The sequence below is a fragment of the Lithobates pipiens genome, unplaced genomic scaffold (assembly GCF_037356315.1).
Source record: "Lithobates pipiens isolate NorthernLeopardFrog02 unplaced genomic scaffold, aLitPip1_a1.2 Scaffold_30, whole genome shotgun sequence".
Taxonomy (NCBI): Eukaryota; Metazoa; Chordata; class Amphibia; order Anura; family Ranidae; genus Lithobates; species Lithobates pipiens.
In genome coordinates, this window is record NW_027507791.1 from 150,516,847 (window position 1) to 150,540,463 (window position 23,617).

Sequence of the window (23,617 nt, forward strand, 5' to 3'; positions counted from 1 at the left end):
TTGTGGACGTGGGTAAACCAACTTACTTATGTGATTTTGTGCACCAGTATTCCTAAGAACTCTTATGAGGCCTTGCTCAACCTGAAGCCTGCTCAATGCAAGACCAACCAATTTAGGCTGATATCTTTTATTTTCACTGCTTCCAAATAGACCTTTGCAAGAAATTAAAAATATGGGGTTCTGACAGTAGCACGGCTTAAAACGAGATGGTCTGGTATCTAATTAATGAAAAACTGGCAGCAGTCTTGAAGAACAAGGTCAAGAAATTTAAGAAGGTGTGGAAACCATGGTTCTCTGATTCTTGGGCAGGGAACCCAAATGACTCTTTGTGGTCTTTCTAAGTCTGCTCTGAGGTCCTAGACCCTCCCTGCTCTTGGTCCGACCCCTCCCCTACATTTCCTGGTCTTGTTCTGACCTTTCCGCTACCCTCCCTTCCCTACCAGCCACCCCTTACCTTCCAGCATGTGCCTTTTCTGGGCCCACTGGCCCTTGCCAGAAGCCCAATAACGTACAGGCTATGATCTGTCTGATGAGGAATACACACACTCTAATTGCTCAGTTTTAGTGGTACAGGAGTAGAGTTTGGACCTTGCTGTGCCATGTCTATACTCTTATAACTCTTGGTACCCTTTATAGTTGTTTGAAGCAATATTAGACATGCTCCCTGTATTACATATTTTGTATGCACGAGAATGCTTTGTGATTCACCTTACCTCTTTATACAGTGAACAACCATTTTGTATGTTATAAAACCTCAATAAATACCACCAAAACAGAAAATAAGCATGGAGCTAGTATTTCCTTAGAGCTATTCATATGGGTGCAGAGACCCCTGGAGCATACAAGAGCCAATAGTTTATGTGTCTGGAGCAGTGTAGATCTGCATTGGCAGCCTGTTTTAGTCAATGGAGATGCAATGGCTGTACAGACTCTTGCATTCTATCCGGGCCCTTGTTTACATGTGAGACCTTAAAGAAACTGTATTATACAGTGCCTTCCTGTCACAAAGCTATCATCTGAGCAACCCCTCCTTCACCATAGACTGCATCTATATTATGGTAATTAATTTTGAAGAAATACCGTACATTCTTAGCTCTAGAATTTTTCAGTTTCTTTTAACAAGTAAGTAACAAGTATTTTTGCTTTTCAGCTCTCTTTATCAAGGCAAACCATTAATAGGGACCCACCAAGCTTCATGATCCATGGTAGGGTACTTTGAAAGAAAGGACTGGTCAGCCTCTCACAAGAAAAAGGAATTTCCAGTATACAGAAAAATGAAACATACAATGTACCTCCGCCTTGTACTTTAATACAGACTAAGAAACTTAATAACTATATAGGGATAAAAATATATACTTAACAGCTGTTTTGGCATAGTCATTATTTGATCTTGTGTGCTGTTTGAAAAAATATCACTTGAGAGTAGAACTGTCCATCATCGGGACAAGATAAGATTCTTGTTACTGGCAGTGCCATCAAAGGGCAGCGTGAACCAAAACTGTCACATTATATGGTGGCACCTCAGGTACTGAATGATAATAATGACATGAGGAGAGAATGCAGGAATTCCTAGCCTGCTCCCTTTTAGAAATTCATTAGCAGTCATCAGTGTTCATGGAGCTGAGAACCAATGAGTTGGTTTAGTACCAGGTGGAAAGGAGAAGCATATACAATGATTTCCTGAGGGTAACTAAGCTACATGATTCATTTTATTTTTGTGCAGCCAGCCATTTAATGTAATGTGCATCCTTCCCACTGAGCTACTGTATTCTTCCAGCAGGAAGTCTTCCCTGTTGACAGATACAATGATCAGTGTTGCAGATAGTTTGGCTTGTATACATCAGTGCCATACATAGAACAAAATTTGGCCAGAACCTGCTGAACCAGCCGAATTTCGGTCCATGTATGCCCAGCTTAAGAGTGGAACTCTCTTGACTTTAAAGTGCATCTTTGGTCAAAATATAAAGTCATATGATCATTTCCATATTATATTTCAATTATTTCTAGCCTTCTTCCATTACTTTGAATGATGTTGAAGCTTGTAAACTTACTTTCTGAAGAATCCCTACATATTTACTTCCTTAAATTTTGAGACATGGATTCACTCTTCCCTGTGAGTAGGCACTGCTGGGTCACACATTTCACAGAGCCTGCCTTCTGAACTATATGGGTGCTGAGAGCATGAGTTTCAAGAGGGGGAGTCAGTACAGGAATCATTGCTAGCAGGCAGCAAGGTACGGTGGGATATGTAGTCCTTAGAAATTGAAAGTAACCTGCAGAGGAGAAGCTGAAAACCACCCAGGAAGTTGTTGAAAGAGACAATGCCAACTGTGTAAAATAAAATTGTATGCTGTGACAAAAAGATTTCCTTTTTTTTTTTTAATCAAAACTTTTTTTTATTGACGAGAATAATGGGTAACGAAGAATAATGGATAACAAAGGTAATAGTACCAAAATCACATGCATGATATACATACATAAAAGTAAAGATATCACATGTAGTTACCCATTACATAGCAAATGTAAGTACTTTTCTGGAAGAACACAAAACAAAAGAAAAAAACAAACAAATCAAAAACCCCTGAACTTGTTTGTGGACATATGCTATTTCATCTACGCTTATATAGGACATAAGAAAAGTCCCAAGTCCGGGTGAAAACCAGTAAAAGAATAGGTGGGTTTAGAATCATATTAACCTATCCATTACTAACTGCGGAGGAGTAAGATTAGCGTTATCCAACCAGTTCTGCCAGATAGGATTTCATTTTTTAACCGCATTGCGATGATGATAAGTCACCTGCTCCCTGACAAGAAGAGAGTTAACATGAGATCCATTGGGCCCTAGTAGGCACAGTGGACGCCAACCAAAAGCGGGCTATCAACTTCCTAGCAATATATAGTAATCTGGTTACCATAATATATATACCTTTTGGACACATTTCAGCATCAATCTCCCCCAGTAGGCACACCAATGAGGTATGAGGTAAATGCGTTTGAGCTAAATCAGAGTCTGTGTAACCTCCATTCAATACCTTGTACGTTTTGGAGATACCAAATCATGTGTATAAAGTCCCCCCTATGGACAGTACATTTTGGGCATAGAGGTGAATCCCTTCGGCCCCAGTCATATAATTGATCAGGTGTGCAATAAGATCTATGCAGCATGAATAGTTGCAAGAGTTTTTGAGATACCGACACCACTGGGATTGACTCCAAGGCCATATCCCATTGGTCTCCATCTATATCTCCCACATCAGTGGTCCAGTGGGTTTTACATTTAAGTAAAGCAGAGTTCTATATTGATGATAATAGTACTGAGTATATTTGTGATATTAAACCCCTACAACTGGTTGCCTGCAGGACCTCCTGAAGAAACAGAGATCTGGCGACAGACAAACTAACGCTCTGTGCCTGGGTTTTTAGCACATGCCTAAGTTGGAGGTATTGATAAAATTGTTTGCGTGTTAAAGAAAATTCCACGCATAGGTGATCAAACAACTTGAGTGTACCACCAGAATATAATTGATTAAAGAGCCAGATCCCTTGTTGTTTCCAGAGGCAAAAGCCCTGTAGTTTATCTAATTACAGATATTTAGGATTATTCCATAAGGGAGTAAACTCCATCGGGCCAATAATGGACAGTAATTCCCTGGCTGCTTTCCAAACCTTCCGGGGCAATGACACTGTTGGAAAAGAAGGGGGAATACTCAGGAGATCCATTGCCAGATGGGAACCAGCTGTTAATACAGGGTTAGAGAAAGACACCAAATGTAAAATAGGATCATCAATGTCTCGAAGATCCCAGCCTGCAAATTGTTGCAGTTGGAATGCCAACAAGTACATCTTGGAGTGTGGAACTGCCAGTCCCCCACTATCCTTGCCATATTTTAAGGTAGTCAAACTGATACGGGCTTATTTCTTTTTCCATATAAGATCACAAAATTGCGAGTCAATCCATTTGAACCATTTAAAATAGATTTCCTTTAAGTGAGCGGTAACCACTCCCAAGTCTAGTAATCCAGTATAGACTATAAACTGGTAGATTGAAACACATTATTTGATGATTTTTTTTGTCATGTTTTATTTGGCAACTTGTAACTTTGTTTTAGTGTTAATGATCCTTCTGCAATTAAAGCGTAATTCAAAATGTCTTTCCTGTTTCTATTTTTTACATATGGTAACACAAAGGAATTATCCTTCCTACTTTCCGCAGCTTGTTCCCCTCCTCAGTAGTATTTTTTATATTTTAGTCTTAAATTATATTACTGTGATGAATTATGACACCAGCCAGTTGATGGCTTGATAGTTTGGTTGAGCTCAGGAGCAGCTGTGACAGTTATCATTTACGGCATGCCTTGAATATAATTGTTTTGGAAAAAAGTTAAATTGATGAGTTTAGTTTTGTTGGAACATACTTTTGCTGAGTATACTTTTTATATATATATATATATATATATATATATATATATATATATATATATATATATATATATATATATATATATTTGCACCTTCTAATCCCCACAACTGTGCAAATCAAGAGACTACTATGTAACAAAAGGCAACAAATACTAATTTGTTGTCACCTTTAAAAAGACACTTCATGTGTAGTATTCATTGTAACAACTAACAATGGAACACCAACTCTCGTGTGAGCTACTAACAGTCTACACTTAGGGGTGGTTTACTCTTGCCGTTAGAGGGCAGTAAAAACATGTGGCTGAGCTGTGTTTTTACCGTCCTTCCAATCCCCCCAATCACTCCCCCTTAAGCTGCAAAGGTAGCAATTGAGATGTGGGTGTATACTAGACTTGTGCACAACGGAGAATTTCGCTTAGTTTTGGTTCGTTGTCATTCGTAAAATACATCATTTCGTTCTGTTATATTCGTTATGTTATGTTAATACGTTTTCGGATAATTCGTTATTATTCGTAGAGTGTCGAATTCCTTCGTTCGTATTCGTTGAAATTCGCTATTTATGTATGTATAGACATTCGTGATAATGATTCGTAGTTTGGAAAGTCATTTGTTTATTGAATCTTTTAACACACACAATGACAACTTCTCTTCTCCTCGGCTCAAATACAATACAATACCGGCACAAAATTAATTAGCTGATTGGACTATAAAATTTACTTTGAGCTGACCTTTTGTTTCATTAGATCTTTAAAGAATTACCAAATTCATTCAAATTCATTCGTTATATTTCTTTCGTTTTCGTTGTTATTCGTTATTTTTTTATTCGGCCGAATTTTGATTAGTTATGAAATGAATTGCACAAGCCTAGTGTACACATGATGCTGCTGCGATGCTCTGCTTGGCAGTCGCAGCAAGCGATAAAACCCCTGTCACATTCAGCAGGGTGGATTCAAAGGAATGGAGCTGCAGTACAGTGCGATGGTGCAGTCTTTTAGAGGTAAAAACAGGAAGTGTGGAGGCAACATCCTTACAGCCTGAAGATGCTCTCTGAAAAACGATCCACTGCAGATCAATCTTCAGAGGGATAACGCTAGTGTAATTTAACCCTTAAAGTGCTTTCAGTATCTGTCCTGAGACATGCAGGACTTATCTGTGCTCATCCACACTGTGCAGACATCCTTCCATAGTGTATACCAAATGACTCACCAAAACACTAAGACCTTTAAAGAAAAAAGGGTCTATTTAAGGTCTGGTGTTCTTTAACCACTTCCAGCCCAAGGACGTCATATGACGTCTTTGATTTTGAGTGGGGATATCCAGTGGCGTAACTATAATCTTCAGGGCCCAGATGCAAGAAACCATGAAGGGCCCCCCTGACCCCCAGACAAGGCCCTTTTCTCTGAGCCCCGTGGCGGAATGCCAGGGCCTGGTAGCAAGTATGTGGCTGCATATAAATGAACCAATGTATCCATTTCCCTCCTCCTTCTCCTCCTCTCCCACCCGCAGGCACTCAGCAGCTGCAGAAGGAAAATGGAGAGATTGTTTCCTCTATGCCAGTGTTTCTCAATCTATTTCCAGTCAGGTCACCCTTGAAGGTGAATGGGGCTGACTGCACCACTACTTAACTGTGTGCATTGCACGCAGTTGCAACATAGCAATGATGCATTTAAGGGATCAAAACAGGTGGTCATGTAAACACACATGTACACACACATTCATTATCTCACAAAAGTGAGTACACCCCTCACATTTTTGTGAATATTTTATTCTAACTTTTCATGTGACAACACTGAAGAAATGACACTTTGCTACAATGTAAAGTAGTGAGTGTACAGCTTGTATAACAATGTAAATTAGCTGTACCCTCAAAATAACTTAACACACAGCCATTAATGTCTAAACCGCTGGTAACAAAAGTGAGTACACCCCTAAGTGAAAATGTCCAAATTGGGCCCAGAGTGTCAATATTTTGTGTGGCCACCATTATTTTCCAGCACTACCTTAACCCTCTTGGGCATGGAGTTCACCTGAGCCTCACAGGTTGCCACTGTAGTCCTCTTCCACTCCTCCATGACAACATCACAGAGCTGGTGGATGTTAGAGACCTTGCGTTCCTCCACCTTCTGTTTGAGGATGCCCCACAGATGCAGAATAGGGTTTAGGTCTGGAGACATGCTTGGCCAGTCCATCACCTTTACTTTCAGCTTCTTTAGCAAGGCAGTGGTCATCTTGGAGGTGTGTTTGGGATCCTTATCATGTTGGAATACTGTCCTGCTGCCCAGTCTCCAATGGGAGGTGATCATGCTCTGCTTCAGTATGTTACAGTACATGTTGGCATTCATGGTTCCCTCAACTGTAGCTCCCCAGTGCTGGCAGCACTCATGCAGTCCTAGAGGCCTCTTCTGAGTAGAACCTGTCCTGTTAAACCACTGTAGGGTCTTGGCCACTGTGCTGCAGCTCAGTTTCAGGGTCTGGGCAATCTTCTTATAGCCTAGGCCAGTGATGGTGAACGTTAGCACCCCAGATGTTTTGAAACTACATTTTCTATGATGCTCAACTACACTGCAGAGTGCACGAGCATCATGGGAAATGTAGTTCCAAAACATCTGGGGTGCCAAGGTTCGCCATCACTGGCCTAGGCCATCTTTATGTAGAGCAATAATTATTTTTTTAAGATCCTCAGAGAGTTCTTTACCAAGAGGTGCCATGTTGAACTTACAGTGACCAGTATGAGAGAGTGAGAGGGATAACACCATATTTAACACACCTGCTCCCCATTCACACCTGAGACCTTGTAACATTAATGAGTCACATGACACCGGGATGGAAAATGGCTAATTGGACCCAGTTTGGACATTTTCACTTAGGGGTGTACTCACTTTTGTTGCCAACGGTTTAGACATTAACCTGTTCCCGACCAACGCACGCCGATGCACGTCGGCAGAATGGCACGGGCAGGCATATTGGCATACAGGCACGTCCAATCTCCACGCTCGTTTGCTGGTCGGGATCCTCGTGAGTCCAGTCGCGTGTCCCGCGGACTTGATCGCCATGGGCATACCCGCGATCGTCTCACGGAGCGGCCGAATGGAGGAAATGCCGAGTAAACAGCATCTCACCATTCTGCCTAGCAACTAGTGATGCTGATCTCTGCTCCATGTGATTGTAGCAGAGATCAGTGTTCACTAAATGAAAGCCCAGCCCCCCACAGTTAGTAACACACCCCTAGGAACACGTAACCCCTACACTGCCACCCACTGGTTAACCCCTTAACTGCCAGTGTCATTTACACAGGAATCACTGCATTTATATAGCAGTGATTGCTGTATAAATGACAATGGTCCCAAAAATGTGTCAAAAATGTCCAATGTGTCCGCCATAATGTCGCAGTCACAATAAAAATTGCTGATCACCGCCATTTCTAGTAAAAAAAAAAATATTAATAAAAATGCCATAAAACTATCCCCTATTTTGTAAACGCTATAACTTTAGCGCAAATAAATCAATAATTGCTTATTGCGATTTTTTTTTTACCAAAAATATGTAGAATAATACGTGTCGGCCTAAACTGAGGGAAATTTTTTTTTATATATTTTTGGGGGATATTTATTACAACAAAAAGTAAAAAATGATGCGTTTTTTTCAAAATTGTCGCTCTATTTTTGTTTATAGCGCAAAAAATAAAATCCGCAGAGGTGATCAAATGCCACCAAAAGAAAGCTCTATTTGTGGGAAAAAAAAGGACATCAATTTTGTTTGGGAGCCATGTCGCATGACTGCGCAATTGTCAGTTAAAGCGACACAGTGCCGAATCGCAAAAAGTGGTCTGGTCTTTGACCGGCAAAATGGTCCGGGGCTGGTGTGGTTAATGGCTGTGTGTTGAGTTATTTTGAGAGGACAGCACATTTACACTGTTATACAAGCTGTACACTCACTCATTTCTTTAGTGTTGTGGGATGAGGGATGAGGGATGTACTCACTTTTGAGAGATACTGTACATACACAAATATAAACACATACACATAATACAGAACAATGTATCATAATGTATCATATCATAATACAGAACAGTGTATCAAACAATAATTTGATACACTGACGATTTTGTAGGTTTTCCTACTTACAAAGCATGTAGAGGTCTGTCATTTTTATCATAGGTACTCTTCAACTGCGAGAGACGGAATCTAAAACAAAAATCCAGAAAATCACATTGTATGATTTAATTAATTTGCATTTTATTGCATGATATAAGTATTTGATACATCAGAAAAACAGAACTTCATATTTGGTACTGAAACCTTTGTTTGCAATTACAGAGATCATACGTTTCCTGTAGTTCTTGACCAGGTTTGCACACTTCAGCAGGGATTTTGGTCCACTCCTCCATACAGACCGTCTCCAGATTCTTCAGGTTTCAGGGCTGTCGCTGGGCAATACGGACTTTCAGCTCCCTCCAAAGATCTTCTATTGGGTTCAGTTCTGGAGACCTTGAGATGCTTCTTACGGAACCACTCCTTAGTTGCCCTGGCTGTTTGTTTTAGGTCGTTGTCATGCTGGAAGACCCAGCCACGGCCCATCTTCAATGCTCTTACTGAGGGAAGGAGGTTGTTGGCCAAAATCTCGCGACACATGGCCCCATCCATCCTCCCCTCAATACGGTGCAGTCGTCCTGTCCCCTTTGCAAAAAAGCAGCCCCAAAGAATGATGTTTCCACCTCCATACTTCACAGTTGGGATGTGTTCTTGATGTTGTACTCATCCTTCTTCCTCCAAACACGGCGAGTAGAGTTAGACCAAAAAGCTCTATTTTTATCTCATCAGACCACATGACCTTCTCCCATTCCTCCTTTGGATCATCCAGATGGTCATTGGCAAACTTCAGATGGGCCTGGACATGCGCTGGCTTGTGCAGGGGGACCTTGTATGCACTGCAGGATTTTAATCTATGACGGCGAAGTGTGTTACTAATGGTTTTCTTTGAGACTGTGGTCCCAGCTCTCTTCAGGTCTTGAACTTCTTCCATTTTCTAATAATTGTGAACAGTTGTTGCCTTCTCACCAAGCTGCTTGCTTATTGTCCTGTAGCCCAACCCAGCCTTGTGCAGGTCTACAATTTTATCCCTGATATCCTTATACAGCTCTGTGGTCTTAACCATTGTGGAGAGGTTTGATTGAGTGTGTGGACAGGTGTCTTTTATACAAGTAACAAGTTCAAGCAGGTGCAGTTAATACAGGTAATGAGTGGAGAACAAGAGGGCCTCTTAACCACTTGAGCACTGGGCACTTAAACCCCCTTTCTAACCAGACCGATTTTCACCTTTCAGTGCTCTCACATTTTGAATTATAAATTATTAATTACACAGTCAGACAACATGCTACCCATATGATTTTTTTTAAAACTTTTTTAACACAAATGTAGCTTTCTATTGGTGGTATTTGATCACCACTGGGTTTTTTATTGTTTGTGCTATAAATGAAAAAAGACTGACTTTTATTTTAAAAAAAGCATTTTTCTTTGTTTCGGTTATAAAATTTAGCAAATTAGTCATTTTTCTTCATAAATTTTGGCCAAAATTTATACTGCCACATATCTTTGGTGAAAACAACCCAAATTAGTGGCTATTATTTGGTCTGTGTGAAAGTTATAGAGTATACAAGCTATGGTGGTGCCAATCACTGAAAATTGATCTTACTTGATTACACCTGATGTACTGATGGCCTATCTCCTTTCTTGAGATACTAACAAGCCCCCCAAATCACCCCATTTTGGAAAGTAGACGATCCAATATGGTTAGTAAGAGGCATTGTGAGTTTTTTAAAGTTGTAATTTTTTCCCACCATTCTTTGCAATATGAAGATTTTTTTTCTTTTTTTTCCCACAGAATTGTCATATTAACAGCTTATTTCTCTCACACAGCATATGCATACCACAAATTATACCCCAAAACACATTCTACTACGCCTCCTGAGTATGGTGATTAGTGATGGACGAACTTCCGATGGGACGTTTTGGGAACGCGGACCGCGAACGAGGCCAATAGTTCGCGAACCGTAACGTTCGCGGCGGGCCCCATTGACTTCAATTGGAGGCGAACTTTGCAAACCTACAGGTCAAATTTGCAGCCACAAAATAATTACTAGCTGTGCAAACATAGTCCCACCACATGGCAAATGACATAACACATGTATGAGGTGAATCTGGGATCGACAACTAGAAGCATTCTTTTTTTATGTGTGAAATTGGGACAATTCAGGACTGTGGAGTGCAATGGAGGAGAGGGAAGGTCAGGGTGCAGGAGATGATCAACCGCACCGTGATAGAGAGCACTTACATCAGCAGCGTGACATACAGCAATGACACCTGCACCGTGATAGAGTGATCTGACACCAGCACCGTGATAGAGAGCATTGACATCAGCAGCGTGATATACAGCACTGACACCAGCACCGTGATAGAGAGCACTGACATCAGCAGTGTGACATACAGCAATGACACCTGCACCGTGATAGAGTGATCTGATACCAGCACCGTGATAGAGAGTAGTGATGGACGAACTTCCGACGGGACGTTTCGCGAACGCGAAACGCGAACGGGCACAAACGTTCGCGAAAACGACCGTTCGCCGCGGGCTCCATTGACTTCAATGGGAGGCGAATTTCGCAAACCTTTAGGTCGAATTTGCGGCCACGGGGTAATTATTAGGGGGTAGCACGTAGTCCCACCACCTGGACAATAGCATAATACATGTATGAGGTGAATTTGGGATCGATAACTACAAGCATTTTTTTTTTATTTGGGAAATTGTTCTGACAATTCAGGACTATGGAGCTAATGAAGGCAATGGAGGAGAGGGAAGGTCAGGGACCAGGGTAGGCAAACAAGAGGGTGCAGGAGATACAGAGCACTGACAGCAGCACCGTAATACAGAGCACTGACATCAGCACCGTGACATACAGCGCTGACAGCAGCTCCGTGACATACAGCGCTGACAGCAGCTCCGTGACATACAGCGCTGACAGCAGCTCCGTGACATACAGCGCTGACAGCAGCTCCGTGACATACAGCGCTGACAGCAGCTCCGTGACATACAGCGCTGACAGCAGCACCGTGACATACAGCGCTGACAGCAGCTCCGTGACATACAGCGCTGACAGCAGCTCCGTGACATACAGCGCTGACAGCAGCTCCGTGACATACAGCGCTGACAGCAGCTCCGTGACATACAGCGCTGACAGCAGCTCCGTGACATACAGCGCTGACAGCAGCACCGTGACATACAGCGCTGACAGCAGCTCCGTGACATACAGCGCTGACAGCAGCTCCGTGACATACAGCGCTGACAGCAGCTCCGTGACATACAGCGCTGACAGCAGCTCCGTGACATACAGCGCTGACAGCAGCTCCGTGACATACAGCGCTGACAGCAGCTCCGTGACATACAGCGCTGACAGCAGCTCCGTGACATACAGCGCTGACAGCAGCTCCGTGACATACAGCGCTGACAGCAGCTCCGTGACATACAGCGCTGACAGCAGCTCCGTGACATACAGCGCTGACAGCAGCTCCGTGACATACAGCGCTGACAGCAGCACCGTAAGCAGCCCCAGGAGGAAGTCAGCACAGCACAGGGATGGTGTGATCCCCTCATAATAAGAACCCCCAGGAGGAAGTCAGCACAGCACAGGGATGGTGGGAGCCCCTCATAATAAGAACACCCAGGAGGAAGTCAGCACAGCACAGGGATGGTGGGAACCCCTCATAATAAGCAGCCCCAGTAGAAATATGACACCGCTCAACCTCTTCAAAGAGGAGGGTAGGGGCATATAGTACGGTGTGCTTTTTTGGGTCAGGGAAGTGAGCCAAATGAATTAAGAAGGTCTGTGTGCTTGATTCCAAAAATTGTTTATAGACATATACATGGTCTACTGATCACATGTGTTGAATTCCTCCGAGATCCATGCCTCATTCATTTTTAGAAATGTGAGGTAGTTAACACTGTGGTGAGCTAGGCGAGTACGCTTATCGGTCACAATCCCCCCTGCTGCGCTGAACGTCCTTTCGGACAGGACACTGGATGAGGGGCAAGCCAACAGTTCGATTGCAAATTGGGCAAGCTCTGGCCAGAGGTCAAGCCTGCCCACCCAGTAGTCTAGGGGTTCATCACTCCTCAGAGCGTCCACATCGGCCGTTAACCCAATGTAGTCGGACACCTGACGGTCTAGGCGTTCCCTGATGCTGGATCCGGATGACACCTGTCGATGGGTCGGCTGAAAGAATGACCTCATATCCGAAGTCACCAACACATCTTCAAACCGGCCTCTTCTTGCAGGCGCTGTTGGATTGGTACCCGCAAATCCTTCTCTGGGAGTGGGAATTGCTCCTCTGCCAGCGCACGCAAAAGCAGAATGCAGCATTTCTCGAAGCAAGGCCTGGAAGTGCTGCATTCTGACAGCCCTCTGCGACGGCGGTAACATTTCCGCCATTTTGTGTTTGTACCGGGGGTCTAAGTACGTTGCCACCCAGTACTGGTCCTTGACCCTCATGCTTTTTATACGGGGGTCCCTATTAAAACACTGGAGCATGAAGGCCCCCATTTGCACTAAAGTGGAAGCGGTGTGGTGGCCTGGCTCCTGCTCATCATCCAGGATAATGTCGTCCTCTTCATTCTCCTCTCCCCATCCTCGCACAACAGGGATCCCAGAAAGGTTTAAAGCATGCTCTTCTTGCTCCTGCTCATCCGCCCCGGCACCATCCTCCTCTGACTCCTCATCAGACTCCTGTTGTTGACTTGTCTCAGATAGAGTAGCCCCCCCTGGGAATTCATCCAGCATTGCGACTTCCTCATCTTCCCGCTCCTGCTCCTCCACAGCCTGATCAATGACACGACGCAATGCACGCTCCAGAAAGAAGGCATAAGGTACCATGTCACTGATGGCGCCATGGCTGCGACTGACCAGTTTGGTGATCTCCTCAAATGGCCGCAGAAGTCTGCATGTGTCGCGCATGAGCAGCCACTGGCGCGGTGAAAAAAAACCCAGCTCCCCAGAACCGTTTCTTTCGCAGAGTTCATACAGGTAGACGTTAACTGCACGTTTCTGCTGGAGCAGCCTATCAAGCATATAGAAGGTTGAGTTCCATCGCGTCGGGCAATCGCAAATAAGACGTCTGACCGGCAGATGGTGTCGCCGCTGAATGTCAGCAAGGCGAGCCATGGCCGTGTAAGATCTTCTGAAATGGGCCGAGATTTTCCTTGCCTGCCGCAAGATGTCCTGGACCCCAGGGTATTTGACAAGGAATCGCTGCACGACCAAGTTTAAGACGTGTGCCATGCACGGCACGTGCGTGATTTTGCCCTGTTTCAATGCGCTAAGCAGATTGGCACCGTTGTCACACACCACTTTACCAACTGTCAAATTGAGCGGTGTTAGCCACTCATCTGCCTGTGAACGCAAAGCTGAAAGGAGTGCCGGGCCAGTGTGGCTCTTTGCTTCCAGGCACAACAGACGCAGCACGGCATGGCAACGTCTCACCTGGCATGTGGAATAGGTTCTGGGGAGCTTGGGCGGTGCAGTGGAAGAGACGCTAGCAGCGGAAAAGGAGGAGGCAGCTGAGGAGGAGAGGGAGGAGGATGGAGTAGGAGGAGGAGAAGAAGAGTCAGGCCTGCATGCAATCCGTGGCGGTAAAACCAAATCTACACGGGTGCCACGGGTTACATGCTTGACGGCCGTCAGAAGGTTCACCCAGTGGGCAGTAAAACTGATATACCTTCCCTGCCCGTGTTTGCTAGACCACGTGTCTGTGGTCAGATGTATCTTGGCACCGACACTGTGTGCCAGAGATACATTCACTTGCCGCTGAACATGGCCATATAGCTCTGGGATGCCCTTCTCTGAGAAATACTTCCTTCCTGGGACCTTCCATTGTGGTGTTCCAATGGCCACAAATTTGCGAAAGGCCTCCGAGTCCACCAGTTTATATGGCAGTAGTTGGCGGGCTATGAGTTCTGACAAGCCAGCCGCCAACCGTTGGGCAAGAGGGTTATCCGGCGTCATCATTTTTTTACGCTCAAACATTAGGCCCACGGAAGCCTGCCTTTTTGCAGAAAAATGTGAGCTTGGCGTGATGGAAGGTGGAGTGGAGGACAATTGTGAGGAGAGAGGAGAAGGAGAAGTAGAAGACGAGGCTGGACGGTGAGAGCCTGCAGTGTGGCTTTGTGTGTTCCGTTGCTCCCACTGGGCTCGGTGATGGCTGCTCATGTGCCTTCTTAAGGCGGTCGTCCCTAGGTGAGTATTGGGCTTACCGCGACTAACGCGTTGACTGCAAAGATTGCAGATGGCAACGCTATTGTCAGCAGCGGACACGTTAAAAAAAGCCCACACTGCGGAGCCATGTGCCGGTGTCCTGGGAGCGCCAGATGTGACCGTACATGGTCGATGACTCGCTCCTGATACATTTGCAGTCTGCTTTGTCCCTGCTGTGCAATGTAAGTCATTGCTGCTTCTCCTCCCTATCTGCTGGTCCATATCTCCCTCTGAACTCCCCTCCTCTTCCTCTCTTGTGGGCACCCACGTGACATCACTAGACACGTCATCATCAACGTCACCTTCCCCACCGCTATAAGTAGAGTAGGCAGCAACACCGGGGACCAACCTCCTCCTTGGGCTGATCTGGGTACTGGCGTCAGACTGCTGAGTAGCGCTTGTTGCTACCTCCTCTTCCTGATCCAATACCAAGAGTGGCTGCGCATCAGAAATGTCCTCTTGATATGGATCGGAAAATAATTCCAGTGACTCAAGCGGAAGGTATGTGGTGGTGGTGGTGGTGGTCGTGTTGTTGGTGGTAGTGTCTTTGGGGGTGCACATAGCAGAGAGTGAAGAAGAGGGTGCAGATCGAGAGGATGAGGAGGGTGCAGAAGAGTAAGGCTGAGCGAGCCACTCAACCAAGTCTGGTGCATCCTTTAAAGTAATTGAACGCACCTTCTGCAACTTCCCACTTTGGCTCAAGCCTGTTGCTCCTGCCCTACCCCTACCACCCCTGCGGAATGGCCTGCCTCTTCCTCTGCATGTCATTTTTTAAATGACCCTGTGACAAAACTCTTAGTCCCTATACCGCTGAAGGACTGCTGCAGTATAGGTGAGCGGTCAGTAGTGATGGCCGAACGGTTCGCCCGGCGGTCGTTTCGCGGCGAATTTCCGACTTTCGCCGTCCGCGGGTTCGAACGCCTTTTTCCGTCGTTCGCCCCGGCGGACTTACGTGTTTAATGTATACAAGAACTTTAACCTTTCGTGACACGTTTATCATGTGTTACAGGACAACCAATTGAGACATGACAGCTCATGGACACTTGGACATTCCCCCTAACCTATAAATACACCCGATCCGGTGGCCATTTTACATTCTTTCTTCTGTCACTGTAGGGAAAGGATCCTGTGTGGAGTAGGGACAGAGAAAACGCTAGCTATTTGGTACACAAAAGTTCTTTTCAGGACTGGTATAGGTGTTAGGTCAGCAGCCTGAGTTTCTTTTGTCAGTTTAGATAAAGGGACAGAGCGCTGTATGCTGCTATTTTAGGGACAGCTCAGCCAGATTAGTCTTTCTTCATCATCATCATCATCATCATCATTAGCTGTTACTATCAGGTCCACAAAAGAGCTGTTCCAGCTAATCGTTCCAGCCTACTCTTTTTTGCCAATTTGTATAGGGACAGGCAGGAAGCAGTGTGTCAGGCAGTGAGGATAATTTTAAAGACTTGCTGTTACTATTAGTTCCACAAAGGTTCTTTTCAGGACTGGTATCAGTGGTACGGTAATAGGCTTGTACACGTATAATATTCTTTCTTCCAAATATAGAAAGAATATTATACTTGACTGCTGCCCTTCTGCTGCAGTCTGCTAATCATTCACAACTCACTTGTTCCACAAAGCTCTTTATCAGGACTGGTAACTTGGTCTGTCTAGGGTGCTACGGTACATAGGCTTGGGTGCGGTACAGTCTGCTGTTCTGTAAGGACCGCTATCGGTCCACAATACATAGGGTTGCCGTGCACTACTGCTGACCGCTGCCCTATACTGCAGCAGTCCTTCATTGGTATAGGGACTGACGTACAGTCTGCTAATCACTAACACACAACCTGCTTGGTCCACAAAAGTTCTTATAAGGACTGGTAACTTGGTATAGGGTGCTACGGTACATAGGCCTGAGTGCGTTACAGTCTGCTGTTCTGTAAGGACCGCTATCGGTCCACAATACATAGGGTTGCCGTGCACTACTGCTGACCGCTGCCCTATACTGCAGCAGTCCTTCAGCGGTATAGGGACTGACGCACAGTCTGCTAAACACTAACACACAACCTGCTTGGTCCACAAAAGTTTTTATAAGGACTGGTAACTTGGTATAGGGTGCTACGGTACATAGGCCTGAGTGCAGTACAGTCTGCTGTTCTGTAAGGACCGCTATCGGTCCACAATACATAGGGTTGCCGTGCACTACTGCTGACCGCTGCCCTATACTGCAGCAGTCCTTCATTGGTATAGGGACTGACGTACAGTCTGCTAATCACTAACACACAACCTGCTTGGTCCACAAAAGTTCTTATAAGGACTGGTAACTTGGTATAGGGTGCTACGGTACATAGGCCTGAGTGCGTTACAGTCTGCTGTTCTGTAAGGACCGCTATCGGTCCACAATACATAGGGTTGCCGTGCACTACTGCTGACCGCTGCCCTATACTGCAGCAGTCCTTCATTGGTATAGGGACTGACGTACAGTCTGCTAATCACTAACACACAACCTGCTTGTTCCACAAAAGTTCTTATAAGGACTGGTAACTTGGTATAGGGTGCTACGGTACATAGGCTTGAGTGCGGTACAGTCTGCTGTTCTGTAAGGACCGCTATCGGTCCACAATAGATAGGGTTGACGTGCACCACTGCTGACCGCTGCCCTATACTGCAGCAGTCCTTCAGCGGTATAGGGACTGACGTACAGTCTGCTAAACACTAATACACAACCTGCTTGGTCCACAAAAGTTCTTATAAGGACTGGTAACTTGGTATAGGGTGCTACGGTACATAGGCTTGAGTGCGGTACAGTCTGCTGTTCTGTAAGGACCGCTATAGGTCCACAATAGATAGGGTTGACGTGCACCACTGCTGACCGCTCACCTATACTGCAGCAGTCCTTCAGCGGTATAGGGACTAAGAGTTTTGTCACAGGGTCATTTAAAAAATGACATGCAGAGGAAGAGGCAGGCCCTTCCGCAGGGGTGGTAGGGGTAGGGCAGGAGCAACAGGCTTGAGCCAAAGTGGGAAGTTGCAGAAGGTGCGTTCAATTACTTTAAAGGATGCACCAGACTTGGTTGAGTGGCTCGCTCAGCCTTACTCTTCTGCACCCTCCTCATCCTCTCGATCTGCACCCTCTTCTTCACTCTCTGCTATGTGCACCCCCAAAGACACTACCACCAACAACACGACCACCACCACCACCACCACATACCTTCCGCTTGAGTCACTGGAATTATTTTCCGATCCATATCAAGAGGACATTTCTGATGCGCAGCCACTCTTGGTATTGGATCAGGAAGAGGAGGTAGCAACAAGCGCTACTCAGCAGTCTGACGCCAGTACCCAGATCAGCCCAAGGAGGAGGTTGGTCCCCGGTGTTGCTGCCTACTCTACTTATAGCGGTGGGGAAGGTGACGTTGATGATGACGTGTCTAGTGATGTCACGTGGGTGCCCACAAGAGAGGAAGAGGAGGGGAGTTCAGAGGGAGATATGGACCAGCAGATAGGGAGGAGAAGCAGCAATGACTTACATTGCACAGCAGGGACAAAGCAGACTGCAAATGTATCAGGAGCGAGTCATCGACCATGTACGGTCACATCTGGCGCTCCCAGGACACCGGCACATGGCTCCGCAGTGTGGGCTTTTTTTAACGTGTCCGCTGCTGACAATAGCGTTGCCATCTGCAATCTTTGCAGTCAACGCGTTAGTCGCGGTAAGCCCAATACTCACCTAGGGACGACCGCCTTAAGAAGGCACATGAGCAGCCATCACCGAGCCCAGTGGGAGCAACGGAACACACAAAGCCACACTGCAGGCTCTCACCGTCCAGCCTCGTCTTCTACTTCTCCTTCTCCTCTCTCCTCACAATTGTCCTCCACTCCACCTTCCATCACGCCAAGCTCACATTTTTCTGCAAAAAGGCAGGCTTCCGTGGGCCTAATGTTTGAGCGTAAAAAAATGATGACGCCGGATAACCCTCTTGCCCAACGGTTGGCGGCTGGCTTGTCAGAACTCATAGCCCGCCAACTACTGCCATATAAACTGGTGGACTCGGAGGCCTTTCGCAAATTTGTGGCCATTGGAACACCACAATGGAAGGTCCCAGGAAGGAAGTATTTCTCAGAGAAGGGCATCCCAGAGCTATATGGCCATGTTCAGCGGCAAGTGAATGTATCTCTGGCACACAGTGTCGGTGCCAAGATACATCTGACCACAGACACGTGGTCTAGCAAACACGGGCAGGGAAGGTATATCAGTTTTACTGCCCACTGGGTGAACCTTCTGACGGCCGTCAAGCATGTAACCCGTGGCACCCGTGTAGATTTGGTTTTACCGCCACGGATTGCATGCAGGCCTGACTCTTCTTCTCCTCCTCCTACTCCATCCTCCTCCCTCTCCTCCTCAGCTGCCTCCTCCTTTTCCGCTGCTAGCGTCTCTTCCACTGCACCGCCCAAGCTCCCCAGAACCTATTCCACATGCCAGGTGAGACGTTGCCATGCCGTGCTGCGTCTGTTGTGCCTGGAAGCAAAGAGCCACACTGGCCCGGCACTCCTTTCAGCTTTGCGTTCACAGGCAGATGAGTGGCTAACACCGCTCAATTTGACAGTTGGTAAAGTGGTGTGTGACAACGGTGCCAATCTGCTTAGCGCATTGAAACAGGGCAAAATCACGCACGTGCCGTGCATGGCACACGTCTTAAACTTGGTCGTGCAGCGATTCCTTGTCAAATACCCTGGGGTCCAGGACATCTTGCGGCAGGCAAGGAAAATCTCGGCCCATTTCAGAAGATCTTACACGGCCATGGCTCGCCTTGCTGACATTCAGCGGCGACACCATCTGCCGGTCAGACGTCTTATTTGCGATTGCCCGACGCGATGGAACTCAACCTTCTATATGCTTGATAGGCTGCTCCAGCAGAAACGTGCAGTTAACGTCTACCTGTATGAACTCTGCGAAAGAAACGGTTCTGGGGAGCTGGGTTTTTTTTCACCGCGCCAGTGGCTGCTCATGCGCGACACATGCAGACTTCTGCGGCCATTTGAGGAGATCACCAAACTGGTCAGTCGCAGCCATGGCGCCATCAGTGACATGGTACCTTATGCCTTCTTTCTGGAGCGTGCATTGCGTCGTGTCATTGATCAGGCTGTGGAGGAGCAGGAGCGGGAAGATGAGGAAGTCGCAATGCTGGATGAATTCCCAGGGGGGGCTACTCTATCTGAGACAAGTCAACAACAGGAGTCTGATGAGGAGTCAGAGGAGGATGGTGCCGGGGCGGATGAGCAGGAGCAAGAAGAGCATGCTTTAAACCTTTCTGGGATCCCTGTTGTGCGAGGATGGGGAGAGGAGAATGAAGAGGACGACATTATCCTGGATGATGAGCAGGAGCCAGGCCACCACACCGCTTCCACTTTAGTGCAAATGGGGGCCTTCATGCTCCAGTGTTTTAATAGGGACCCCCGTATAAAAAGCATGAGGGTCAAGGACCAGTACTGGGTGGCAACGTACTTAGACCCCCGGTACAAACACAAAATGGCGGAAATGTTACCGCCGTCGCAGAGGGCTGTCAGAATGCAGCACTTCCAGGCCTTGCTTCGAGAAATGCTGCATTCTGCTTTTGCGTGCGCTGGCAGAGGAGCAATTCCCACTCCCAGAGAAGGATTTGCGGGTACCAATCCAACAGCGCCTGCAAGAAGAGGCCGGTTTGAAGATGTGTTGGTGACTTCGGATATGAGGTCATTCTTTCAGCCGACCCATCGACAGGTGTCATCCGGATCCAGCATCAGGGAACGCCTAGACCGTCAGGTGTCCGACTACATTGGGTTAACGGCCGATGTGGACGCTCTGAGGAGTGATGAACCCCTAGACTACTGGGTGGGCAGGCTTGACCTCTGGCCAGAGCTTGCCCAATTTGCAATCGAACTGTTGGCTTGCCCCTCATCCAGTGTCCTGTCCGAAAGGACGTTCAGCGCAGCAGGGGGGATTGTGACCGATAAGCGTACTCGCCTAGCTCACCACAGTGTTAACTACCTCACATTTCTAAAAATGAATGAGGCATGGATCTCGGAGGAATTCAACACATGTGATCAGTAGACCATGTATATGTCTATAAACAATTTTTGGAATCAAGCACACAGACCTTCTTAATTCATTTGGCTCACTTCCCTGACCCAAAAAAGCACACCGTACTATATGCCCCTACCCTCCTCTTTGAAGAGGTTGAGCGGTGTCATATTTCTACTGGGGCTGCTTATTATGAGGGGTTCCCACCATCCCTGTGCTGTGCTGACTTCCTCCTGGGTGTTCTTATTATGAGGGGCTCCCACCATCCCTGTGCTGTGCTGACTTCCTCCTGGGGGTTCTTATTATGAGGGGATCACACCATCCCTGTGCTGTGCTGACTTCCTCCTGGGGCTGCTTACGGTGCTGCTGTCAGCGCTGTATGTCACGGAGCTGCTGTCAGCGCTGTATGTCACGGAGCTGCTGTCAGCGCTGTATGTCACGGAGCTGCTGTCAGCGCTGTATGTCACGGAGCTGCTGTCAGCGCTGTATGTCACGGAGCTGCTGTCAGCGCTGTATGTCACGGAGCTGCTGTCAGCGCTGTATGTCACGGAGCTGCTGTCAGCGCTGTATGTCACGGAGCTGCTGTCAGCGCTGTATGTCACGGAGCTGCTGTCAGCGCTGTATGTCACGGAGCTGCTGTCAGCGCTGTATGTCACGGTGCTGCTGTCAGCGCTGTATGTCACGGAGCTGCTGTCAGCGCTGTATGTCACGGAGCTGCTGTCAGTGCTGTATGTCACGGAGCTGCTGTCAGCGCTGTATGTCACGGAGCTGCTGTCAGCGCTGTATGTCACGGAGCTGCTGTCAGCGCTGTATGTCACGGAGCTGCTGTCAGCGCTGTATGTCACGGAGCTGCTGTCAGCGCTGTATGTCACGGTGCTGCTGTCAGCGCTGTATGTCACGGAGCTGCTGTCAGCGCTGTATGTCACGGAGCTGCTGTCAGTGCTGTATGTCACGGAGCTGCTGTCAGCGCTGTATGTCACGGAGCTGCTGTCAGCGCTGTATGTCACGGAGCTGCTGTCAGCGCTGTATGTCACGGTGCTGCTGTCAGCGCTGTATGTCACGGAGCTGCTGTCAGCGCTGTATGTCACGGAGCTGCTGTCAGCGCTGTATGTCACGGAGCTGCTGTCAGCGCTGTATGTCACGGAGCTGCTGTCAGCGCTGTATGTCACGGAGCTGCTGTCAGCGCTGTATGTCACGGAGCTGCTGTCAGCGCTGTATGTCACGGTGCTGCTGTCAGCGCTGTATGTCACGGAGCTGCTGTCAGCGCTGTATGTCACGGAGCTGCTGTCAGCGCTGTATGTCACGGAGCTGCTGTCAGCGCTGTATGTCACGGAGCTGCTGTCAGCGCTGTATGTCACGGTGCTGCTGTCAGCGCTGTATGTCACGGAGCTGCTGTCAGCGCTGTATGTCACGGAGCTGCTGTCAGTGCTGTATGTCACGGAGCTGCTGTCAGCGCTGTATGTCACGGAGCTGCTGTCAGCGCTGTATGTCACGGAGCTGCTGTCAGCGCTGTATGTCACGGTGCTGCTGTCAGCGCTGTATGTCACGGAGCTGCTGTCAGCGCTGTATGTCACGGAGCTGCTGTCAGCGCTGTATGTCACGGAGCTGCTGTCAGCGCTGTATGTCACGGAGCTGCTGTCAGCGCTGTATGTCACGGAGCTGCTGTCAGCGCTGTATGTCACGGTGCTGATGTCAGTGCTCTGTATTACGGTGCTGCTGTCAGTGCTCTGTATCTCCTGCACCCTCTTGTTTGCCTACCCTGGTCCCTGACCTTCCCTCTCCTCCATTGCCTTCATTAGCTCCATAGTCCTGAATTGTCAGAACAATTTCCCAAATAAAAAAAAAATGCTTGTAGTTATCGATCCCAAATTCACCTCATACATGTATTATGCTATTGTCCAGGTGGTGGGACTACGTGCTACCCCCTAATAATTACCCCGTGGCCGCAAATTCGACCTAAAGGTTTGCGAAATTCGCCTCCCATTGAAGTCAATGGAGCCCGCGGCGAACGGTCGTTTTCGCGAACGTTTGTGTCCGTTCGCGTTTCGCGTTCGCGAAACGTCCCGTCGGAAGTTCGTCCATCACTAGCGGTCAGCAGTGGTGCACGTCAACCCTATCTATTGTGGACCTATAGCGGTCCTTACAGAACAGCAGACTGTACCGCACTCAAGCCTATGTACCGTAGCACCCTATACCAAGTTACCAGTCCTTATAAGAACTTTTGTGGACCAAGCAGGTTGTGTATTAGTGTTTAGCAGACTGTACGTCAGTCCCTATACCGCTGAAGGACTGCTGCAGTATAGGGCAGCGGTCAGCAGTGGTGCACGTCAACCCTATCTATTGTGGACCTATAGCGGTCCTTACAGAACAGCAGACTGTACCGCACTCAAGCCTATGTACCGTAGCACCCTATACCAAGTTACCAGTCCTTATAAGAACTTTTGTGGACCAAGCAGGTTGTGTATTAGTGTTTAGCAGACTGTACGTCAGTCCCTATACCGCTGAAGGACTGCTGCAGTATAGGGCAGCGGTCAGCAGTGGTGCACGTCAACCCTATCTATTGTGGACCGATAGCGGTCCTTACAGAACAGCAGACTGTACCGCACTCAAGCCTATGTACCGTAGCACCCTATACCAAGTTACCAGTCCTTATAAGAACTTTTGTGGAACAAGCAGGTTGTGTGTTAGTGATTAGCAGACTGTACGTCAGTCCCTATACCAATGAAGGACTGCTGCAGTATAGGGCAGCGGTCAGCAGTAGTGCACGGCAACCCTATGTATTGTGGACCGATAGCGGTCCTTACAGAACAGCAGACTGTAACGCACTCAGGCCTATGTACCGTAGCACCCTATAC

General features: G+C 47.2%; 1 protein-coding gene across 1 annotated transcript in view; it reads left to right on the forward strand.

Annotated features, from left to right (window-relative positions):
* LOC143943298 (acyl-coenzyme A thioesterase THEM4-like) overlaps nucleotides 1-4,151 on the forward strand; it is a 31,759-nt gene extending 27,608 nt beyond the window's left edge. The window contains exon 7 of the mRNA XM_077464949.1: nucleotides 1,151-4,151. Within this exon, the coding sequence (XP_077321075.1) occupies nucleotides 1,151-1,176 (26 nt within the window). The 3' untranslated portion in view covers nucleotides 1,177-4,151. The remainder of the gene's footprint in view (nucleotides 1-1,150) is intronic.
* Nucleotides 4,152-23,617: the final 19,466 nt, after the last annotated feature.